Below are 21,853 nucleotides of genomic sequence, written 5' to 3' on the forward strand. Positions count from 1 at the left end.
TATCAGTTTGCTCGCAGTAGCCTGATACCCTGGCAAATGTATCTTGAACTTTCAGATACCCACCAATTCTAATCTCTCCTTCAATTGTACCGCCAGTTTTCCTTCCAGAAAGAACATCCATAAGTGTTGTTTTACCTGCTCCGCTGACACCCATCAATGCTGTTAAGATACCAGGTCTGAATGCACCAGTGATATCGGAGAGAAGCTGCAGCTTTCTCTGCTTAAAACCTCGTTTTCTCATTTCCTGAGACAAAAATAATGAGACCAGAAGCCCCAAAACTAGAATATTTACAACTACATTGGAGTTACGGAGTAAATCTAGCTGTAGGATTGTTACCAAAGGGGTATCAACATAGTACTGCACATCCTGGAATGCCACAGCTAGGGGCTCGAAAGGCAAAACCATTTTTCCTGTAAAAATTGAACACAAATGTAGATTAACCACACATTTGATGTTAAAGAGCAATATAGACAATACAAACACCAGTATTAAACATGCTCACCTTTTCTAGTTCCTGCAATACTTCTGCTTTCTTTGTGTATACTACCGCTATCTCTGCCATCTTCTAGTCCTTGTAGTTGAGAGTATCTTTCAGAAGAAATTATAGCACGAGACTTTCCTGGAGCTGAACGTATATCAACATATGGATTAGCGCATATGCACAAAATATCTGTAGGAGAGGACCTCCCTGGCAGTGCAAGATAAACTTACGCTTCAAGAAAGTCAAAGCCAAGGTAAATATAGCATTGAAAAGTACTGTGAATCCAAATAAAGCTGCAATAGATATCCAGTAAAAGTAGCTGTCAAAGTTCAATCCTCGACTTTCTAAAGTTTGTTGTCCTGCGGTTGTGTTTCCAAACTTAACCTATAAACAAAGTTAAAGAACTCATCATTGATGGAGGCTCTGATAGATCACAATCATTAAAGATAAGAAGCAGCAAATGGGAAAAAAAAGGCATCAAAAATCCTATTCAAGCGGCTGCTACATGTTAGCACTGTTTTTTCTTGTGCTCAGCTCCTGCCACAGCCCAAACTGAGATTTAAGCTTAAACTTTTCAAGGAAAAATTTTCTTGGATATGAGAAATTGAAAAGAAAAAGTTGAAGACGAAGCAATGCAAGCAGCTTCACAGAACAAACTCAAGCAGCCTGCAATTTTTTGAGTAGTCAAATGTTACCTTTCCCCACCGACGAGCAAGAAATTCATTCAGGGTCAAGCCTATCTCCCCATATGACATGGGATCAAGCCAAAATCCCCATTTTAACCAAGGTGGCATAGATGCTGCAACCATATAAGGAGGAAAATAAAAGAAAAAATTCTGAGCATTTATCTAAGCAAAGGATAGTCACATTAATTTGTGAAGAGCATTTAATGATATTACGTTTTGGAACAATGAAGCCCCCAAATGATGAAATAATCAGTAGCATAAGAGAGCCAGCAGTTGTAGAAGCAACTATAGTTTGGGAGAATGAGGCAATTAAACGGAACATGGACATTGATGATAGGTGCACTCCAAAGCATACGAGGAACTGGCGGAAGAACCTGATAGGAACAATACAATATAAAAATGAGACACACAGACATACAAATGAATTCAAAATTTATAACTTCAGTACTTTGAAAAGTGAACTGTCGACGCAGGAGTTAAATACATGCTGTGTTATTCTTGATTTAATCCATGTGTTTAATCTAAAAAACAAAAGAAGCTCATTGGTATGCTCCATATAATGCTAAGAGCTGGATGGTTAAAGTCATGAAGCCTGAAAGTTGATTACTACATCAAAATAGGAGATTCAAAAGTTGGATCTGGACATTATCAACTTCCATTTCAAGTCAATGCAACATAACTAAAAGTTCCATTTATGGAACTCACCCTCCAAACTCAGGGCTGTAACCAATGACATAATAAGTAAGAGAAGTCCACAAAAAGGACTCCAAGAGTGAAAGTGGAAATTTTAGGATTGCTGCAGGAATTGCATAAGCCCACGCAGGATAGAAGCACAACTCTCTCTGTTTGTAGAAAACTTGAAGTCTTGATACGGTCATGCTCAATTCTGGAAATCCATCAACAACTAATATGATGAGAGTAAAAAATAGAGAACCCATAAAATAACTTGCATGGATGAGATCGACAGCCATTTTAGTGCGCAGGAAAACGGTCATGGTCATTGAAGCAACTATGACAAGCTGCAGAGAAAAATAATCCAACAATATTGCGTTTAGCTGTGAAAGATAAATATGTAAGTTGATCATAGATAATGACAGTCTAATTCAAACATGATATTGATTACCTGTACAGACTTAAACACATACATAAAAGAATTCCTCTTCATTAGAAGGAACTCCCTCATTGAGCAAGCTTTAAACAGTTCCCATTTACTTAGCGAGTATGTTTTGAGTGATAAAGAATCTTTGCCACTTTGAGTCTTGTTAAATGGCTTTGAAAGCTCCTCATCTAGACTCAGGCCAATCTTACATTCTTTGAACTTTTGGATGAACTGGTCAACAGAAACATAACTGTAAGGTTGTTCTTTATGGTACCAATACTGCACTTGATCTTTTCTAGATATTACCTGAACCAGATAAAAAGGGAAACCATCTAAGAAATGAATGAAAAGATGGAAATAAGACAACTATGAACCTCATAAGTATACCTCCTGAAGGAAGTCAGCAATGCCCTTTCTTTCTGGGCACTTAAATCCAGAGTCCTCAAAAAATTTGCAAATAGTAGTGCATGGGCCATGATACACAACTTTCCCTTCTGCCATCAGAATAACATCATCAAAGAGATCAAAAGTCTCTGGTGCAGGCTGAAGAAGTGAAATCAATGCGGTAGCATCAGTAATATGCGCCAAATGCTGAAGGCAGGATATAATCTGGAAAGTGGTTGAACTGTCAAGTCCATTTGATATTTCATCCATGAATAAAGCTTTTGTTGGCCCCACAATCATCTCCCCTGCAATTAAAAGAAAATTGATCCTATTCAACTGAATACCTGGACATTTATCTGCACTGCATTCTCCAAAGAGTTTCTTGCCAAGCAACCAAATGACACAAACCAGCAAGTCTACCCACAAATATACACTACCTGTTGTCAATCTCTTCTTTTCACCGCCTGAGATACCTCTTCTTATGGCATCTCCAACCATTATGTCAGAACAGATGTCAAGTCCAAGAATCTGCAAATACGTTTTTTTTGTAAAGGAAAAAATGCCACATGAATCCATGTTTCAAGAAGATACTAGTAAACAATACTAAGGGATTTTGTCCGACCTTCAGAATATAATCTGTATGAAGGGTACTTTCCATACCTTCAACTGATATTGCCTGTAAGAAACAATTTCAGATAAGAGCTAGATCAATAGTATACAGAACATTATGCAAAAGAAGGGAAAATCTGTGATAAAATCTTTAAGGAATTGATTTCTATAGTTAAAAGGAATAATCATTTATTTTTTCATAATTATTATTAATACAAAAGTAGCAAAGGAGAGAAAGTTGGGCTTAGCTTCAATGAGTTCGTTTTAGTTAGTTACACCAGGTAAAAGCTATCAATTTCATAATGCGTCATTCAAACCAAATATGAGTTTTGCAGTTGTTACTAGGGATTAAGACACTCTATGGTTTTAGCTCAATTTGGTAGCCCAAGACAATGAGAACACTAGCAACTATAAAATGGTTTAATTAGAAGGTGTAAAAGCTTTCTAATTTATCAATATATATCTGCATAAAGTTAAAAAAAAAAAAAAACCAGCACCTCCATTTGAGCAATCTTTTTGAGAATTGAAAATAAAATAGACAAACTAAATAGTAACCTTCATGTAAGCATCTACATCAGGATTTGGAATTATCCCTGCCTGCTTCTCTCTTCTGATGACTTCCTTCATGATTACTTTCATAAGCATACAACAGATTAGCAATTTCATAAACAGTAACTTCATCAAAATCACCATTTATACATGGCACTAACCAGCTCTGCTTCCTACACCCTGGAAGCGTGCAGAAAAATCAAGTGTTTCCCTCACTGTCATCTCTGGAGTATGCAGATCATATTGGCTTATGTAAGTTGAGGTTTTCTGAGGATTAAACTCGTCCAGTCCGTAACCATTGTAAGTTATTTCCCCTACAACCTTTTGCAGAAGAAAGAAAAAGATAATAAACACATTATAGCTTAGCAGTTGAGAAATTAAAATGCTGTAAGTAGGGGCTTGCGACTTCATATGGTGTTTCAGATCCTTCCCTTGGAAAAATTATAGAAAAATCAGTGGAAGACAGTAAACCAAGAATAACAAACAAAAATGATTCAGGGGAAGAAGTAATAAAAAAAATTATAGTAAGTCCAATCTTAAATCACATAGCCAACATGATCACGTTTACAGTAAAGCATGGTACGATTTTTACTGAAAACATACTCTGCATTTATCCAAGGAAAACTATCGACAACAATATTAGCTGCAATGTGAATGTGAGCGAATTCACCAAAGTGTCAATTGCCAAATTCAAACTGATAAACCCAGAACCACTGGATAAAGTCTCTACATACATTACACAACCAATTACTCTAAAACCAAACATCAGTCCATATACCATGGAGTGATAGTGCAGTAATTTTTCCTTTTGCTCTAGTTTTCCTTAAATTTTTTACTTTGACCCATAACTGCTCGTATAGACTTTAAAGTCAAAAGGGTTAAGGAAATATTAGCATTGGGACTTTAAAATTATTCAAATAAGACATTGATGTCACCTCGAGAGATGATTGCCTTAGTTTCCCAGCAAGCGCCATCAATAATGTAGTTTTGCCACATCCTGGAGGGCCAAGCAATAAAGTCATCCTAGATGGAATGGAATCCAAACAGAAGTTAGTCAACCTTGTTTGAATATGAAAAAAAGGCTTTATCTCTTCCCTTGTTGCATTAAGAAAAATGAAAATAGAGATCCATCCGATGGGGGAGCAATAAAAAAAATTCCCACCCCTCCCACAATTAATGATTTCATTGGTCTACCTTCCAGGTTTTAGGTTGCCGCTGACATCCTTTAGGATGCTTATCTTGGCTTCTTGTTTTGAACCTAACAGATTGGCTACACCCTGTTACAACAGCAGAGAGCATAAATAAACTAGCAACTTGCAAACTGAAAAAGATATAGAAACTACCATTATAAGAAATTGAAAATTGTAAAGTCAAGGTGTAGACATGAGCAAAGACAGGTCAACTACACAAGATTTGATTACAAGCAAGCCAAACAACAGTTTACCAACCACCACAACATTAAACTGAAGTTTAGCCTTGAGGATCCTTAGTGTGTGGAGCAATAAGGCGATAATAGACTAGGATCCCCATAAAATGCACAGTAACAATATCTGGTTGTCAATTATTTAAGATTTCAAAAACCAAAAGCAGAACAACCAAGATTGATACATATATACGATATAAATGCTTGACCCGCATCAGGATTTAATTATAGAACACTACATATAAGAAAGGCTGAAATTTGTAAATTCCAGGATTTTAGATGCTGAAAAATGAAAATGGTGATCTACAAATCTGTAGTAACTTAGGGAATCTATGCATTTGATGAGCACTGGCACTTACAGAAAACACACTTTTAGTAGCATTCCAGAGAGTGGGAAGAGGCTTGCCATGAACCAACTGGCACTCTGCTTGAACACACAAATTTTTATACCTCACTTCCACAATAGGCAACTGTACTCCAGCCCTGAAAATTAAACATATTCCAATCATGAATAAGAAAAGAATATCCATCAATGCCATAGCCAAGGCACTTTTAACTGAGAGAGAGAGAGAGAGAAAAGACGGAAGGGAAAATAACAGCTACCTGTCAATTCTGTCTCTAAGCTTTTGCAACAATCGCAGGTTATCATGTTCAATGTGTTTTATGAGATTCTCTATGAACATATGCCGCTCATCAGCTCCAAGTTTGGTGACATTAATAACTCGTTTCCTTTTGATATTCGCTGTGTCTGCCTTTCCCTCTTCCCTTTTGTCATCAAACAAAGCCGTAGTAACCCTTTCAAACGTTGGTAGTCTCTGAACTGCGGCCCATTGCAACTCATATTCATCATTATCATCAACTTCACAATGATGTTCAGAAATCACACTACGTAAACTTGACACCTGACTTCTGAATGAGGACCTTATGCTCCTTCCTATCTCTGCTAACTCAATTCGCATGGATTCAATCTCATCCGAACCCTCCAGTTGGGCCATTGGAGGATGAACCAAAGGGTTCCAAACTTGCAGAGAGGCAAAGCCAGAGAGAGAGATGGATACGTTTAGTGTTCTTGGAGGGCTGGAAGCTAATCTGTTACTTTCGAAGACAGAACCCTCCAATTTAGGTAGTGCATTGCGCCTCATATCACATCAGACAAGCAACCGGCTGCTTACAAAATGCGGGTAGGTATAATTTGTCTGATTTGAGTCTCTAATGTCTGTATTATTAAATGTTTGATTCCTTGCAATTTCTTTTATTTCAGAAGGCTCAGCTGAATAATGTGTAAAATACTGTAAGGAACAGCTATACATACACGAAATTTATGGACCATTGTCAATGAAAGTGGCAATGACCATCTTATGTAAGCTCACTGTACAAGAAGACTTGGTTTTGGAGACGTGGAAGATGATGTTTTGTGTATTAAATGAAGCTTAACACAGCACATCTAAGAACCAGTAGAGAATAAATAAGAAAGTGCAGCAAAAACAGAACAAGGAATATACATAGCTGGAAGAACAGAAGGCTTTTCCAAGCCTGATATGCATTAACTGGGGAATATTTATTTCATACAAGACTTAAGAGCAAAGTTAAAACCTAAGTTGTACACTGCAATACACTATCAGAGGCTAAACATCAGTTCAGCATACAGTAGGTGCAAAATCTGACATAAGGCATGACAGCAAGTAATCTGTCATATTACAAAACAGTAAGGCATGGACGCAATTTTGTTGACTTGGCGTAGAGGAGGTCTTCAATGCAAGCCTTAATTCAACACAAGATTTCAGTGTTGCTCTATTGGCTTGGAATTTCCTTTAAAAATTCCGTTCAAAGACCACCACGTGTTTACCTAATTCCATGGTGATCTTTGGAGCGAGGTCCATGCGCGGAACACATTCCATACTGGAACTGCAAACAAGCTCGCTTGTTCTGGTTAAAGGCTTAAAGCTTTAGGGAGAACGAAAGAACGTTAAATGGTTTCTGTGCTTTAATGGAAGAGGCTAAACGGTAGGATACAGCATGATATAGCGGCTTTCAGGTTTTTCTTTCTTTTTTTTTCTTGTGGAAGGATGTTCCCACTTTTCCGGACAGTATGTGCTAGCTGACAAGGTTCTGAATCAACAAAATTTTCAAACGCTAATAAAAATGTACAAGGAAAATTTAGTTCCATTTACTCCTATAACTAAAGAAGTCATCAGGATATAGGGAGAAGCTTGATGGATACATAAGCATAGAAATAAACAAAAATAATTAAGATTAATGGAACTCCCGATGTCCAGATACCAGCAACAAAACCTACCTCCTTTGGAAGTTCAGTCTTCCGATAACATAAGCAAAAAGGGTAGCAAACAGAACAGGGAAGACCAAGAGAACAACAGCTACTATGCCTAAAAATTCATGGTGAAAACCAAAGTAATCTTCTAAGAAAGCAGCAACCGTCTTAGTTTCTCCAAAAGCCGATATTTCTTTGTCAATATCTCCATACTGTGAAGTGAGCATGCCATTCAGTGCCCAAGACGTGGGACATAAATAATACAACCAGAGCCACCACTTTGGTATTTGCTGCAAGAAAGATGCAGAGATGTAACTGAGTTGCTATTTTTCCCTACTTAAAACATACTGGGGCACAAGATGCCATGTTCAGAAGTTTGAACTACAAACACCTAAAGTGGTCCTTCAATAAGACGTGCTCACCATCTTTTACCTATGCTATCAGTTTCACGCATGCGAATGTCAAGGTTTGACATGATCTCCGCCATGCAGAAACCATCTTGAACTACTAAAAATTTTGTACAGTTTACGAAATTAATCGGATAAGGACTTGATAATTTAGAAGCTTACTGGTCTTGGTATTATGAATCCAGAAAACAAATTCAGCATTGTGTAGGCAGATGATGACACAATGGAAGCCACTTGAACATTTGGAGTCAGTGACACTAGCAGCATCCCCAGGTAGTTGAAGTATAGCAGTGAACAAAACATACTATAGAATGACCAGAATATTTTATAGGCTGACCAATAGTAGCCAATCATTGGATATGTGATGATCACATAAATAACTGCTAGGATAAACAAGAATGGAATCTCAACAAACACCTACAAAATCAAAAACCATGTCATCAGGAGGAATCAAGAAGAGCCAGTGCAAAAGCCCCTTAATTATACATTGGTTACTATTTGAGGGCATAAAACTTCCAAGTCCAAAAACTAAAGAAAAAGGTCTTCCATGATCGAAAGAACCATGAAAATAATTGAACTACGGCGGTAAACAGGTACTTTTAAAGTCTAAACCAATTTCATCAGCTGCTTCTGTCTTGAAATGCTTTAAATTCAGACAAAATTAAATACCAAGTTTTTATGAGAAGTTTAAACCTGTGCAAATGAATAGGCCCATGAAGAGTACATTCCTGCAAATTTTTCCCGGTAAAAAACTGTGCGCTCTGTTGCAATATATGGTAGAACTGTTGAACAATTGTTTATGCCAAAGAAAATTATGACTGCATACATGGAACCCACTACATCGAACAGGTCTTGTTGGTTATTTCTACAAAACAAGAAACAGAACATGAAATCAGTCCTTTCCAATGGCATATACTCACAACTATAGCCTTGAGCATTTAGAGATATCCAATGCCAAGGTTTCCCTGTCATGATAGAAATGATTGTATCTAGATAGGGAGAAGAAAATGGTTTACATGCGAAAATGCATTCTGCTTGCTATGAGCCAGGGAAGATAAAGAGAGAAGCAGGCAGCTTGAATATTAAAGAATTATTTAGAGAAACAAATGTGACAAAAGGCAAAATAAATAAGTGGAGTTTCAAAGTTTGTGGTCACTGACATTTTCTTTCCTTGCTGCCAGAATAGCACGCCAAACAGCACAGACGAGGCAGAAATGAAAATGATGCGTGTCAAATTGTATGAAGGACTTCGCCAATAAGACAAACACTGTTTCCACAGGCATGCTTTGAGCTGTTCCCAACCATTCTGAGGGAAGCGACTAGGAAAATGTAAATCTTTTGAACCTGCAGTCGGTGAGCTCAACTGCTTAACCAACTCCTTATTTTCCCTACAGTGGCAAGACCAAAAGAGTCACATGCAAGGCCAACATTTTATACTTCCATGGCAAATGAATATTATTTTCAAGCTCCACATATTTTCTTAATAATTACTTTCTAATTTATATTTTCTCTAGTATCCTTACTTATACAAGGTGGAGCCCTTATAAATTTGAGCAAAATCTATGTCCATTCCTGCTTCTGCTGATTTAGAAGTAACTTCCAACATCCATGTTGCTGGATTATAGTTATCTTTGATCTTGGGCACTCCAGAGATATTCTATAGCAATAATGGGAGAAAGACTAATCAGCTTCAGGACCCAAATTATGTTTCTCAGAGACTACACGTATTGCATCTCAGACAATAGTGGGAAAAAGTATGAACTGTTATAATTTCCAAAGTTGACTACCTGAAAGTATTCAATAACCTTCCTGGAGTTATGACCCAGCGGCCCAGAGTAGATAATCCATCCCCCAGTTTTCATCAAAATCAACTGCAAGGAGAGGAATGCAAAATGATTTTCTTTTTCAATTACTGACGCAGAACTAGGAGCCTCCTCATGGAAAAGAGGTCCGAAGACAAGTTAATCCCATTATTTTGAAAAAGAAGAGGTATACAAAGTACTCTTACCTCATCAAATGCCTCAAAGATGTTAATACTTGGTTGGTGGATGGTGCAAACAACTGTTCTTCCCGTTTCAACAACATTTTTCACTGCTCTCATAACAACTGCAGCCGCTCTTGCATCCAAACCTGAAGTAGGCTCATCCATAAATATGATAGATGGATTGGCGACAAGCTCCACAGCTATGGTCAGCCTTTTCCGCTGCTCAGTTGATAACCCATTGACTCCGGGTATGCCTACTAAAGAATCTCTAATCCCATCAAGCTCTATAGTTTCAATGACCTTATTAACAAATTCCTGAGGATAATCAATAGAAAAATTTTTGTAGAATTCAATATCAATAATCAAATCCAGCATCGGATTTAAAAAAAAAAAGAATGTACAGTCATGGTCTGAAAAGGGTATCATACAGCCATAGTTTTTGAATCAATCTGGGATGGGAGGCGCAGCCAAGCAGAATACACTAGCGATTCTTCCACAGTGATTTGAGGAGAGTGTATATCATTTTGCTCACAGTAACCTGATACCCTTGCAAATGTATCTTGAACCTTCAGGTACCCACCAATTCTAATCTCTCCTTCAATAATACCACCAGTTTTTCTTCCAGAAAGAACATCCATAAGAGTTGTTTTCCCTGCTCCACTGACACCCATCAATGCGGTCAAAACACCAGGCCTGAATGCACCTGTAATGTCCGAGAGAAGCTGTAGCCTTTTATGCTTAAAACCTCGTTCTCTCATTTCCTGAAACAAAACAATGGCATCAGCAACTGAAGAATAACAACTGACAACTACATGAAAGATAAGTGTAAACAAGAGCTACCAAAGGGGTGTCTACGTAGTATTGCACATCTTGAAATGTTACAGTTAACGGCTCAAAAGGTAAAACCATTTGTCCTGTGAAATTTACAAATAACACCAGTAAGAAAAGCGGGAAGACATATGTAATATATCCACACATAAGATCTATTACCATGAAAGAGAAGCCAAATATACATAATCTACGTATCCTATGTGGTCATGTGGGCAATAAAACTTCTGCTTATCATGCTCACCAGTTTTAGACACTGCAACATTTCCAGGATCAACAGTAGGTTTACTATCATTGTCATCGTTTTTTCTGTGTAGTTGAGAGTATCTGTCAAAAGAAATAATAGCCCGAGACTTTCCTGGAGCTGAATGCGTATAAATGTATGGCTTAGCTCATATGCAAAAAAGAATTTTACTTATTAAAGAACCTATACTGATCAGCAGAAGATAAACTTACGCTTCAAGAAAGTCAAAGCAAAGGTAAAAACAACGTTGAAAAGTAGAATGAACCCAAATAAAGCTGCAACTGATATCCAGTAAAAGTAGCTACCGAAGCTCAATCCTCGACTTTCTAGAGTTTGTTGCCCTATGCTTGTATTTCCAGACATCTCCTGTAAATACAATTGAAAAGAATATGATATCCACAAACAAATGAATTAACTGTTGAAGGCTGACAGGATGAGATCATCATGTCATTAAACATGAAAATGTAATTTGACAGAAAAGAAAACTCTAAATCATATAGGGAAGAAAATATTTTCAAGCACTCGTTAGCATTACTACGTCCCAAAAAACTTTTGTAGGAACTAAAAGAAAGAAAGAAATAACATTAAACAGCCTAAACAGGCTGACTAAACCAACTACCACACCCTTACTACTGAGATTGTTGGAGCAGCCAATTACCTTTTCCCACCGGGGAGCAAGAAATTCATTCACAGTCAGGCCTATCTCACCATACGTCAAAGGAGAAAGCCAAAATCCCCATCCCAGCCAAGTCGGCATAGATGCTGCAACCAATAAAAGGAAGGTGGGAATTAGCAGAAAGGCTTAGCTCTTGTGTGAACGAATGTCATTTACTTTAGTTAGAAAATAGCTCGTAGAAATCTTACGTCTTGGGAGAATGAAGCCACCGAACAGTAAAATAATCATAATGGCTAGAGCACCGGCTGTTGTGGAAGCAACTATAGTTTGGAAGAGCGAGGCAATACAACGAAACATGGATATCGATGCTAGGTGCACACCAAAAAATAGAAGGAATTGACGGAAGAACCTAATAATGATAATAGAACATACAATAAATTGGAGTCAACACAGATGTTAAATCCACTCGTGGTGTAAAGCTGTGTAATTTAATCCTGAGAGTTAAATAGTTAAACTCATCAGCCACGAATTTCGTTTAAGTCCGACTTCCATATTATTGTCCTACATTACCAGCATATGATTTAGCTATTCCACAACAACAAAGGTTTCCATATGCAACTGACCTTCCAACCTCAGGGCTGTAGCCAATGACGTAATAAGTCATAGACGTCCAAACAAAGGACTCCAAAAGTGAAAGCGGAACTTTTAGGAGTGCTGCAGGAATCGCATAAGCCCAGGCAGGGTAGAAGCATAGCTCTCTCTGCTTATAGAAAACTGCAATTCTTGAAACAGTCATGCTTAACTCTGGAAACCCATCAACAAGAAGTATCACAAGTGCATAAAATAAAGAACCCATAAAATAACTTGAATGGATGACATCAACAGCCATTCGGGTGCGCAGGAAAACTGTCATTGTTATTGAAGCAATTATGACAAGCTGCAGAGAGAAACGACCCAAAAATATTGCTTTCAGATCTAAAGATAACCATGTATGCTGGTCATAAATGATGAAAGTATGAAGCAAACAAAAAGTAAATTACCTGGACAGATTTAAACACATAAGTAAAAGAATTTCTCTTCATTAGAAGAAACTCCCTCAATGAACAAGCTCTAAACAGCTCCCATTTACTCAGAGAGTATGATTTAAAGGATAGGGCATTTCTGTGGCTTTCAGATTTGTGAAATGGCTTGGAGAGCGCCTCATCTAAATTCAGGCCAATATGACATTCTTTGAATCTTTTTATGAACAGGTCAACAGAAACATAACTGTAAGGTTGCTCTTTGTAGTACCAATACTGCGCTTGATCTTTTCTTGAGATTACCTGAACCAGATAAAAAAGGCAACCATCTAAGAAATGAATGAAAAGATGGAATAAGACAACAATAAACCTCATAAGTATACCTCCTGAAGGAAGTCAGCAATGCCCTTTCTTTCCGGACACTTAAATCCACAGTCCTCAAAGAATTTGCAAATATAACTGCGCGGGCCGTGATACACTATTTTCCCTTCTGCCATCAGAATAACATCATCAAAGAGATCAAAGGTCTCTGGTGCAGGCTGAAGAAGTGATATCAATGCAGTAGCATCAGTAATATGCACCAGATGCTGAAGGCAGGACACGATCTGGAAAGCGGTTGAACTGTCAAGACCATTTGATATTTCATCCATGAACAAAGCTTTTGTTGGCCCCACAATCATCTCACCTGCACTTAGAAAAATAACTTACTGAATCTCTGGGTAGTTAATTCCACAACAGCATACAAAGCAGTATTCCTGCCAAGAAATGACCAAATGCCCTAAACTAGTAAGTCTACCCTCTAACCTCCACTACCTGTTGTCAGTCTTTTCTTTTGACCACCTGAGATACCTCTTCTTATCGCATCTCCAACCATTGTGTCTGCACAGATGTCAAGTCCAAGAATCTGAAAATATAACTTGTTTTAAAACAAATCCTTGTTCAGCCAAGTTTCAAAATGAAAGTACATAATATTCAGCTCTATAAAAGAGAAATGGTGAATTACCTTCAAAATATAATCAGTTTGGAGAGTGCTTTCTTGTCCTTCAACTGATATTGCCTGTGAAACAGATTTAAATACTAATGGTTAGACCAATAGAATACAGAACATTCTAAGAAGCATGAGTATATAATGCGTTCAGAAAACTGTGAGAAATTATTATCAGAATTGAATTGGAACAACAATTTTCTCCTTTTATGAGTATAAACGTAACAGAGACTCTGCCCTTTGATAAAGCTAATTGGTTAAAAGCAGATTGAACCTTACTTTAATTCATTTGGTGTCGCAGGAAATTCATGTTAAGTGAATCATGCCAAGAAATACGCATATGCAACAAAATATCCACTCCTTATCAAGGATTAAAACCCTCTAAAGCATACATAGCATTATGCCCAGCAAGAATGAGAAGCAAATTATAGTGTTCTAATTTAAAGGCTAAAATCCATATTTTATCAAATTCCTTTCTGTGAAACAAAGAGCCCCATCCCCCCGCCTCCTTTCTCACTTTGGCCTTGCTCAACTGTACCCTGAAAACATTTCTTTCTGAACAAACTCTAAGGCGCAACACAGTCACCATACGTATATTTGAGTAAATTATGGAACATTGCCTTTACTAACAAGAAACGTTGTGACCTTGGAAAGAAAATGGACAAGCCAAATGTTTACCTTCATATAAGCATCTATGTCAGGATCAGGGACCACCCCAGCCTGCTTCTCTCTCCGGCTGACTTCTTTCATGATTTCTTTCATACAGATAAAATAAAATAAAAAATATATATGTAAAATAAATTACTGAAACGGTATCCAGTTGAGAACCTGACCAGATTAAAATATGTACACGAAAATCGCTTGGTAATATCGTCAAGGAGCTCTTACCAGCTCGGCTTCCTATTCCCTGGAAACGTGCAGAAAATTCTATTATTTCCCTAACTGTCATCTCTGGGGTATGCAGATCATATTGGCTTATATAAGCGGAGGTTTTCTGAGGAACGAATTCTTCCAGTCGGTAGCCATTGTAAGTTACTTCCCCCGCAACCTTTTAAGAAGTAAAGAGTGAAAAAATTTATAAGAAAGCCCATTATTGTCTTGGTGATCAAGATCCTACTAAACACTAATGGCTTGGAGTACCTGGTGGTCATTCAAATCTTATAGCTCGATGCAGCCCTTTTTTTTTTTTAACACATACAGAAGAGCTTAAGGCAAAATGCAGCATAGAGCTTTATGAAGTTAACTGAGTCTTAACCAACCAAATTCATATTAACTTTTTCAATGCTCTCAGAGTTGGAAAAACATTGCAGAACTGCTAAATCCAGCTTATATAAACATCAAAATACCAAGTAAAACTGGAATGGCTGAACCAAGTTTTAGAACATTCTTAAACTATACTTTTGCCTAAAAATGGTGAATTATACTGTAGAAAACTTCTTTTTTTTTTCTAATTTTTTACCACAAACTCTTTTATTTCCATTTGTAACAGCATAAAGCTCATGTCGCAAGTAACACTTTAAAATATTTCTAAGAAGACATTAGCATCAGCAGACCTTAAGAGATTGGCTTAGTTTCCCGGAAAGCGCCAGCAGTAATGTGCTTTTACCACATCCTGGAGGGCCAAGCAATAACGTCATTCTGCATGGAAAATGAATGAGATTTAGTCAATTGAGACAGAAAAAGCTATTCAAAGAGAAACATTTAGTAACAGATAAATGTAAGTTGGAACGATTGGTTGAAAAATTACTGGTTCCCTTTTTCTTTGTCCTTTATTTCTCTCTCATTTGACTAATTACTAGTTAAAAAATTCTTTTCCTCTATTTCTTATGTCTGACAAATATAAATGATTTCACTTCTTTAAGTGTACAAGAGAAAACCACCTAGGCTGTAAGGAAAGCTAGAATATGATCATTAGAAACCCAAAAACTGACAGATGCTTTAGGCATCAGATGTCTATGTGTATATAGTGCAGCTTCGGGCTCAATCAAGCTCACTCTATTTCGTGAAAATGTCAATTCATTCAATTAATAAGCATCAAAGCTGGCAAAGACAACCACACACACTATATCTTTTACCCTATTTTGAGTTGGTTTTCCATTCAGTCTCGGAAGACCAAAGCAAGTGTGATTGAATTTTCCTTGCTGCCCTTTAAATCCTGTCTTGGAGGAATTGTGCTTGTGCACATGTTTTTTTATTTTAATTGTCATAGGTTGTCTGAGCTGCAAGTTTAGATCTGCTGCTCCGTGTTTTAGACTCAAGTCTAGTACTAGCAGTAAGTTTTTTGTACATGACTCAAGGTGTCTTATGTCCTGTCCAAGCAGACAAATTCTGTGTTGGATATTTTCAAATAAATATGATTTCATATCGAAAAGAAGGGTTGCGTCTGTTGAAAATTAAATCAATAGACACTATAAAGAGTCATGTCTGTTGGGAAAAGATCACCAGAAGCAACTCTTTGTAACAGACACAATAGTGTCTGTTGAGAACAGGCATCTATGCCTATAAAAGATGACCCTCATTATCCATTGAAAATAAGAAAAAACAACAATATCTCTCAATCTTCTTTCTCAAACATTTTCCAAGTTTTCTTCATATTTTCCTGCAGAAAAGATTATAAAAGTTTGATAATCTTGTTATACTCCGGTGAGTGCTCAGTGGATTGATTTCGTCAGTGCAAAACGCCATCAATCATTGGCTTCATTGTATCTTCGAGTGTTATACGCCGGTAACTCTTTTGCACACTTAAGTGGGGGCGAATAAAACCTAAAGGATAGTGACATTGATACACACCTTGAAGGCCAATTTCTAAGTTTTTCAGTTTGGTGTTCTAACATTCTGGCTTGCTCTTTTGTTCTCCCTGGACTATTCCAGGTTTTCTCTTATGGGATGATTAATAAATTTCTTATCTTGACTGAGAAAAAAGAAGATATCTCAATTCATCGGACAGAGTTCATCGGTGCCTTTCTAGCTATATAGGATTAACAAAAAAACTGAACAATTTCTGAGTACTCCAGGGGTGTACCTTCCTGGTTTAATGATACCGCTGACATCTTTTAGGATGCTTATCTTGGCTTCTTGTCTTAAACCTGACAGATTGGTTAAACCCTGTGACAAGCAGGAAAAATGAAACTTAGCAAACTTCAAAATAGGAAAAGGAAACTGTTTTCAAATTTCTGAAATGAGTTCCTGGTGATCAAAGGCTAATCAACTTCCCATGGCGTTTGATTATGGGAGAGCATAGCAACTAAAGGGCTTAATTACTTGAAGAATATAAAAATTATCCACTGATGGACCCGGCAATGGATATTGAGAAAATAGTATTCAACAATTCAAAGGGTTCAATAGATAGAAGCGGAATAGTCAAGACTGCCTTCCGGGAAAGCTTTGTTAATGTAACAAAGCAGAGGATATGAAGCAGAAAAACCAGAGTAGAGATTGAACAAAGAGTCATATATTCTTCATTAAGTTAACACAGAGGTTATATACTCTGTTGCACATGATGAACACTTGTAACCATCCTTAACAAGTGTAAAACAAGTTTACAGGCAACCTTACACGTCATGGGACAGCACTAAGATGGTATTATCTCTAAAGAACAGTACAACGAAGCAAACTGATAAAAGCAAATAAACTAAGATGATTAGAAAACATTCACTAGCAGCAGCAGCCATGCAAGTATTACAACTTAACAAGCTTAAGCCATACCAGGATTTATGTCGTAGAATTAGCACTTATAATGAAGGGCAAAAGCTTTTAAGCTCTGAAAAGTAAACCCAAATAATGAGCACAGGTACTCACTGAAAGCATGCTTTTAGTGGCGTTCCAGAGAGTGGGAAGAGGCTTGCCATGAACTAATTGGCATGCTGCTTCGACATTGAGATTCTTATATCTTACTTCCACAGTCGGCAACTTTACCCCTACCCTGAAAGACATATTAAGTTGTAACTTATAAATCGCAATCACATATTCATAGTTGCCATTACCGCTAAAGTTTCACTTTGTTATATAGCTAAGCATTTAGAACCGAAGTGCATGTGTGCCAGAGAGAGAACAAGGACAAAAGAGAGGGGTAATGAGTTACTTGTCAATTCTGTCCCTAAGTTTCTGCAGCAGACGCAGGTTATCATTTTCAATTTGTTTGATGAGCTTCTCTACAAACATGTGCCGCTCATCAGCTCCAAGTTTGGTGACATTAACAACCCGTTTTCCTGTGAAATTTCCATTGCCTGACGTTCCGTTTTCTTCCTTATCGTCAAACAAAGCAGTGATAATCCGTTCAAACGTCGGCAATCTCTGAACTGCAGCCCATTGCAACTCATGTCCGTCATCAACATCATCACATTCACTATGATGCGCCGAAATCACGCTGCGGAAACTTGACACATGGCTTCTGAATGAGGACCTGATGCTCTTTCCAATCTCTGATAACTCAATCCGCATAGATTCTATCTCGTCCTGACCCACCAGTTGAGCCATTGCTTGATGAGTTTCCCAAGTTTTAGAAAGTTAGGAGCCAGGAAGGAGGAGTGCCTATGCGAGTGTATAAATACAGATATTCCTTGGAATGATTAAATCCGTTACGTTTTCAGAAACATAATTAAACTAGAAGTGGATGAGGTAATGCAATGCGTCATGCCTCGTGTGTTGTTGTCATGGACAGGCTCACAGCAAGAAAATGGCCACTGAATTTTGAAAATGCTGCGGGCACACATGGACCAGTCTGATGAAGTTGAGCACCGCTTCTATTCAGGCATATACACATTGCTTACATATTTGTTGACGTTCGAAGAGACTAAGCCAAAAATGGTTAAATTAATGTTGTGAAAATAAGAAACAAAACTTTGAACAAAGGCAGCTTATAATATTTAGAGCGTGGATCATTCCGTTTAGACCAAGCAAAAATTTATTCCCCTGACTTTCAACTTCTGAAGCATTGGATTGGTTTGGATTGGAGTGCAGTGCTGTGCAACCTATATATATGTCATCAACACAACATTTTTCTAACATTTTTCATCATGTATCACTATCCTTGAGTTTAAAAAATCTATTACATATTTTAAGATTTTTCATTTAACCACGTGTCAGCTAAATCACTCTTACAATCCATGAGTCAGTCAAATTTTACGAAGAGTTTGTCACGTTACGTTTGCTCATGATTCAAATTATTATTATTTTTTTTATCCATGAGTCAGTTAAAGTATATTTTTAAATTAGGAGTTTTAGATCTTTGTCACTCACTTTAACAAAAAGGTTTTAAATCTCGCGACCATGCTAAGTTTTACTAAATGGAAGCTTTCAATCGTCAATTAAACAAAAAAATATCAAAAAATTCATCTAATTAAAATGATATTTTGAAAATAATAAAGTTCAAAATTGATAGATTTATCACACTGTCTATTAATACTTAAGCGAAAATTACAGAATATAAGTCTTTTGATAAATAATAAAAATAATAATTAATTAAATAAAGTCAATAATGATTATATCAGTATTAGGATGTATTAAGATATAAAAATCAAATATTTTTAAAAAAATTATTTAAATAAGAAATTTTTCTTAGTAAAACATGAGAAAATATTTTTAAAATGTTAATTTTTTAAAATAATTATTTTGAATTTTGTATTATTATAATATTTTTAAATTTGAAATTATTTATTATTTTTAGTTTTATTTATAATGTTATTGAATTTGAAATTATTTTTAATGAAAAATTCAACACCAATGCGAAGCCGGGCACCACTCTAGTCATATTAACAACAACAATAGGTGAAAGCTGGGTAGAGGGACGGTTGCCGTGTGGCACCCTCCCAACTCAAATGACATTTTTGTTTTAATTTTTTTTCTTTTGCTTAAAAAAAACCCAAAATTTTATTTTAAAATAAGGTAGTAGTCCTATCAGGCTGGCTGAGTGCAGTTCTAAATTTTATGTAATCCAAAGAGAAACCCAACACCACAGATTCCCTTCTCTTCTTTTACAGGTCACCACTTGAAATGGATGAGGCAACAAGAATCATCTCTTCTAATGTCCAAGGACAAATTAACTATGTAGAGGGTGAGTTAACATGCTGTTCAGGAAGTAGTAAGAATGGCATTGAGAGAGAACAAAAGAATAGCAAAGGCCAACGGCAGCCTCAAGTCCGTCACAGAGACATTATCATTAGACAGTATTTTAACAATAGTTGCAAGACATCTATTCTGGCAATTCAAAGTATATGGTGTCATTCAGTAGATATTTGGACAAACTGGCACACTGGAGAAGAAATACAATAGTTGACTCAAACGCGTAAAGAGAATAGTGTCTAATCTATTGTGCCAGATTCTTTCCACACCACACGGCAGTCAACAAAAACAAGGAACAGTACATCTTTGAGATTTCACAAAAGTCAATACTGGCATTTGCAAGTAACTGAACTACCCCCACGGTGTAGATGGCCAACAGTTAGATCTAATTATGACAACTTTGTACATAAAAATACAGATGCCCACACGGCTTCCATCAAAACATCAATGAACCCCAAAAGGTTTCCGTCACAAAAGATCTAAGAGAAGCAGCAGTAATCAGCCATCCATTGTACAAGGCCAATGCAGAAGCTGATCATTTAGTGACTCGATTCAAGAAGACCACAGTCGCGTTAAAGAGAAAGTTATGCTTCTCCGATTTAGTCATGGGAGAAATACAGTAGAAGCAGTTGCACTGTTATTGGTTTCCTTACAGTGGACTACTCAGGTAGAGTACCATTATTAACCAACTCCTGTTTTAGTTGCTCCAAATCATAGATCTTGTCACTCATACCTTCCTTTCTATATGCCTCCACCATGATGGAGAAGGTCATTGAATTTGGTTGGCATTGCTTATCTTTCATCCGTTTAAAAACTCTCTCCATCTCCATTAAATCCTCTGCCTTTGCACATGCAGATATAACAGCATTATAAAATGAGGAATTTTCAGGTATCTCAAACTTGGCTGCCAACTGTACACTGCTAATAACTTTATGAAAGAGACCAGCATTGGCATATCCATTGATAAGGCAGCAAAGGGTCTTGGTGTCTGCTTTCATCCCTTCAGCCCGCATTTGATCAAATGTGTATTCCATGTGTTTTGCATCCCCCACATCAGCAAATGCCTCAATGACATTGTTGTAAGTTGAGGTTGTCCATGGAAATTGAAGCTTACGCATGTATTCCATCACAGATGACATTTTATCATACATTCTTTTCTTCCCATAAGCACCAATCAAGATATTGAAAGTGCGCGTTTCTGGCTCAATTCCAAAATTACGGAATTTCTCATACCATCTCTCCATCATATCAATCTGACCTTTGTTACCAAACACACTAAGGATGATGTTCATTGTCCATACATCAGGTTTGCTAGCAGAGCTCTCCAACATGCCAGATAGCACTTTCTCCATCTGCTCAAATTTCCCCGCCTTGCCATATCCACTTAATACTATGTTCTGGGTAACTGTATTTGGAGTTATCAACCGCTCGTCCATGTCCCCATACAGTGATTCAACTAAGTCAAACCGCGAGGCATCAACACAAGCCTTAATTATGGTACTGTACGTAAAAACATCAGGCTGGCAACAAGGGAGGGTTTTCATTTGGTTAAGAGTTGCAAAGGCATCGTCAATGAGATTGTTTCGACAATAAGCTCCGAGTAATGCTGTGTAAAGCTCGGGAGTAGGTTCACATCCCTCTTGAACCATTTCGTGAAAAAGCTGACGGGCACGGTGGGGTTGCCCGGATTTTCCAAGAAGAACAAGTAGTTTCATATAGGTGCCTTCTTTTGGTTGGTAAAAGGGTTGATCTCTTAGCATCTCAAATACCTGAATATTCAAATTGGCCACCGTCACACAAGAAGAAAGCAATCATACTCACTTGTTTAATTTCAGAAACAAGAATCCTACGGCAGCCAAAAGGGCACTGTTTTTGTCCCCAAAAGTCTAAACTTTTCAAATGCTAGTAAGGGGCTTGCCGTTTCTACCCGCATGGATAAGCAAGACCAAAAATTTAGCATCTACAAACTAATAAGAAACAAATCGAAACGTTGTAACACATTGTTATGTTAGAATTTGAACACCCAGAGGTCGAAAATGAAGAGGAAGAAGAAGAGAAGCAGAGAGTGACCTGGAGAGCTTGAAGCCACTGCTTCTTGAGGATGCAGTCGGACAAGGCTTCAGTGACGGTGCAGACCCAGGCTTTGGCGTTGTCCCTGCGGTCGAGTTTCTTCTTGAGATTCTTGAGGGGGGTTTTCTTGGAAGACCCA

At 37.3% G+C, this 21,853-nt stretch overlaps 4 protein-coding genes across 4 annotated transcripts; all 4 read right to left on the minus strand.

Annotated features, from left to right (window-relative positions):
* Position 1: 1 nt before the first annotated feature.
* LOC110421575 (pleiotropic drug resistance protein 3-like) lies at positions 2 to 6,575 on the minus strand (the record flags this gene model as incomplete). Its single annotated transcript, XM_021435184.2, has 17 exons — positions 5,836 to 6,575; positions 5,592 to 5,715; positions 5,004 to 5,086; positions 4,745 to 4,832; positions 3,971 to 4,130; positions 3,816 to 3,892; positions 3,274 to 3,327; positions 3,089 to 3,179; positions 2,655 to 2,956; positions 2,292 to 2,573; positions 1,874 to 2,187; positions 1,382 to 1,542; positions 1,178 to 1,281; positions 713 to 866; positions 504 to 626; positions 338 to 411; positions 2 to 244 (listed from the first exon to the last, which is right to left on the minus strand). Coding segments are annotated over exons 1-17 (2,973 nt in total), but the record flags the coding sequence as incomplete, so codon positions are not given.
* Positions 6,576 to 6,785: 210 nt separating this feature from the next.
* On the minus strand, positions 6,786 to 14,585 carry LOC110422371 (pleiotropic drug resistance protein 3-like). Its single transcript, XM_021436254.1, has 20 exons — positions 14,473 to 14,585; positions 14,263 to 14,339; positions 13,603 to 13,656; positions 13,413 to 13,503; positions 12,983 to 13,284; positions 12,621 to 12,902; positions 12,204 to 12,517; positions 11,829 to 11,989; positions 11,623 to 11,726; positions 11,177 to 11,330; positions 10,965 to 11,084; positions 10,733 to 10,806; positions 10,321 to 10,653; positions 9,917 to 10,207; positions 9,696 to 9,779; positions 9,432 to 9,565; positions 9,069 to 9,296; positions 8,602 to 8,773; positions 8,071 to 8,325; positions 6,786 to 7,791 (listed from the first exon to the last, which is right to left on the minus strand). Exons 1-20 carry the CDS (start codon positions 14,531 to 14,533, stop codon positions 7,525 to 7,527), a joined length of 3,558 nt encoding a protein of 1,185 aa, XP_021291929.1. The 5' UTR covers positions 14,534 to 14,585; the 3' UTR covers positions 6,786 to 7,524.
* Positions 14,586 to 15,128: 543 nt separating this feature from the next.
* Positions 15,129 to 18,060, minus strand: LOC149526892 (pleiotropic drug resistance protein 3-like). The gene is made up of 4 exons (XM_089784541.1): positions 17,666 to 18,060; positions 17,383 to 17,506; positions 16,607 to 16,689; positions 15,129 to 15,222 (listed from the first exon to the last, which is right to left on the minus strand). Exons 1-4 carry the CDS (start codon positions 18,058 to 18,060, stop codon positions 15,129 to 15,131), a joined length of 696 nt encoding a protein of 231 aa, XP_089640667.1.
* A 1,768-nt stretch (positions 18,061 to 19,828) lies between these two features.
* Positions 19,829 to 21,847, minus strand: PPR2 (Tetratricopeptide repeat (TPR)-like superfamily protein). The gene is made up of 2 exons (XM_021435135.1): positions 21,715 to 21,847; positions 19,829 to 21,413 (listed from the first exon to the last, which is right to left on the minus strand). Exon 2 carries the CDS (start codon positions 21,402 to 21,404, stop codon positions 20,304 to 20,306), a length of 1,101 nt encoding a protein of 366 aa, XP_021290810.1. The 5' UTR covers positions 21,405 to 21,413; positions 21,715 to 21,847; the 3' UTR covers positions 19,829 to 20,303.
* Positions 21,848 to 21,853: the final 6 nt, after the last annotated feature.

Source organism: Theobroma umbraticum, unplaced genomic scaffold, assembly GCF_002168275.2.
Source record: "Theobroma umbraticum cultivar Fairchild unplaced genomic scaffold, ASM216827v3 scaffold_130.0, whole genome shotgun sequence".
Lineage (NCBI taxonomy): Eukaryota > Viridiplantae > Streptophyta > Magnoliopsida > Malvales > Malvaceae > Theobroma > Theobroma umbraticum.

Bases quoted from the DNA above. Each gene is read 5' to 3' on its own strand.
- PPR2 (XM_021435135.1), bottom strand. From the start codon at position 21,404: ATGCTAAGAGATCAACCCTTTTACCAACCAAAAGAAGGCACCTATATG.
- LOC149526892 (XM_089784541.1), bottom strand. From the start codon at position 18,060: ATGGCTCAACTGGTGGGTCAGGACGAGATAGAATCTATGCGGATTGAG. The intron at 16,690-17,382 runs GTGAGTACCTGT...TGCTTGTCACAG, and splicing joins CCACTAAAAGCATGCTTTCA to GGTTTAACCAATCTGTCAGG. The intron at 15,223-16,606 runs GTACACCCCTGG...TTTTCCATGCAG, and splicing joins GGTATCATTAAACCAGGAAG to AATGACGTTATTGCTTGGCC.
- LOC110422371 (XM_021436254.1), bottom strand. From the start codon at position 14,533: ATGACAGTTAGGGAAATAATAGAATTTTCTGCACGTTTCCAGGGAATA. The intron at 13,285-13,412 runs GTAGTGGAGGTT...TTCTAAGTGCAG, and splicing joins AAAGAAAAGACTGACAACAG to GTGAGATGATTGTGGGGCCA. The intron at 10,807-10,964 runs GTGAGCATGATA...TAAATTTCACAG, and splicing joins TGTTGCAGTGTCTAAAACTG to GACAAATGGTTTTACCTTTT.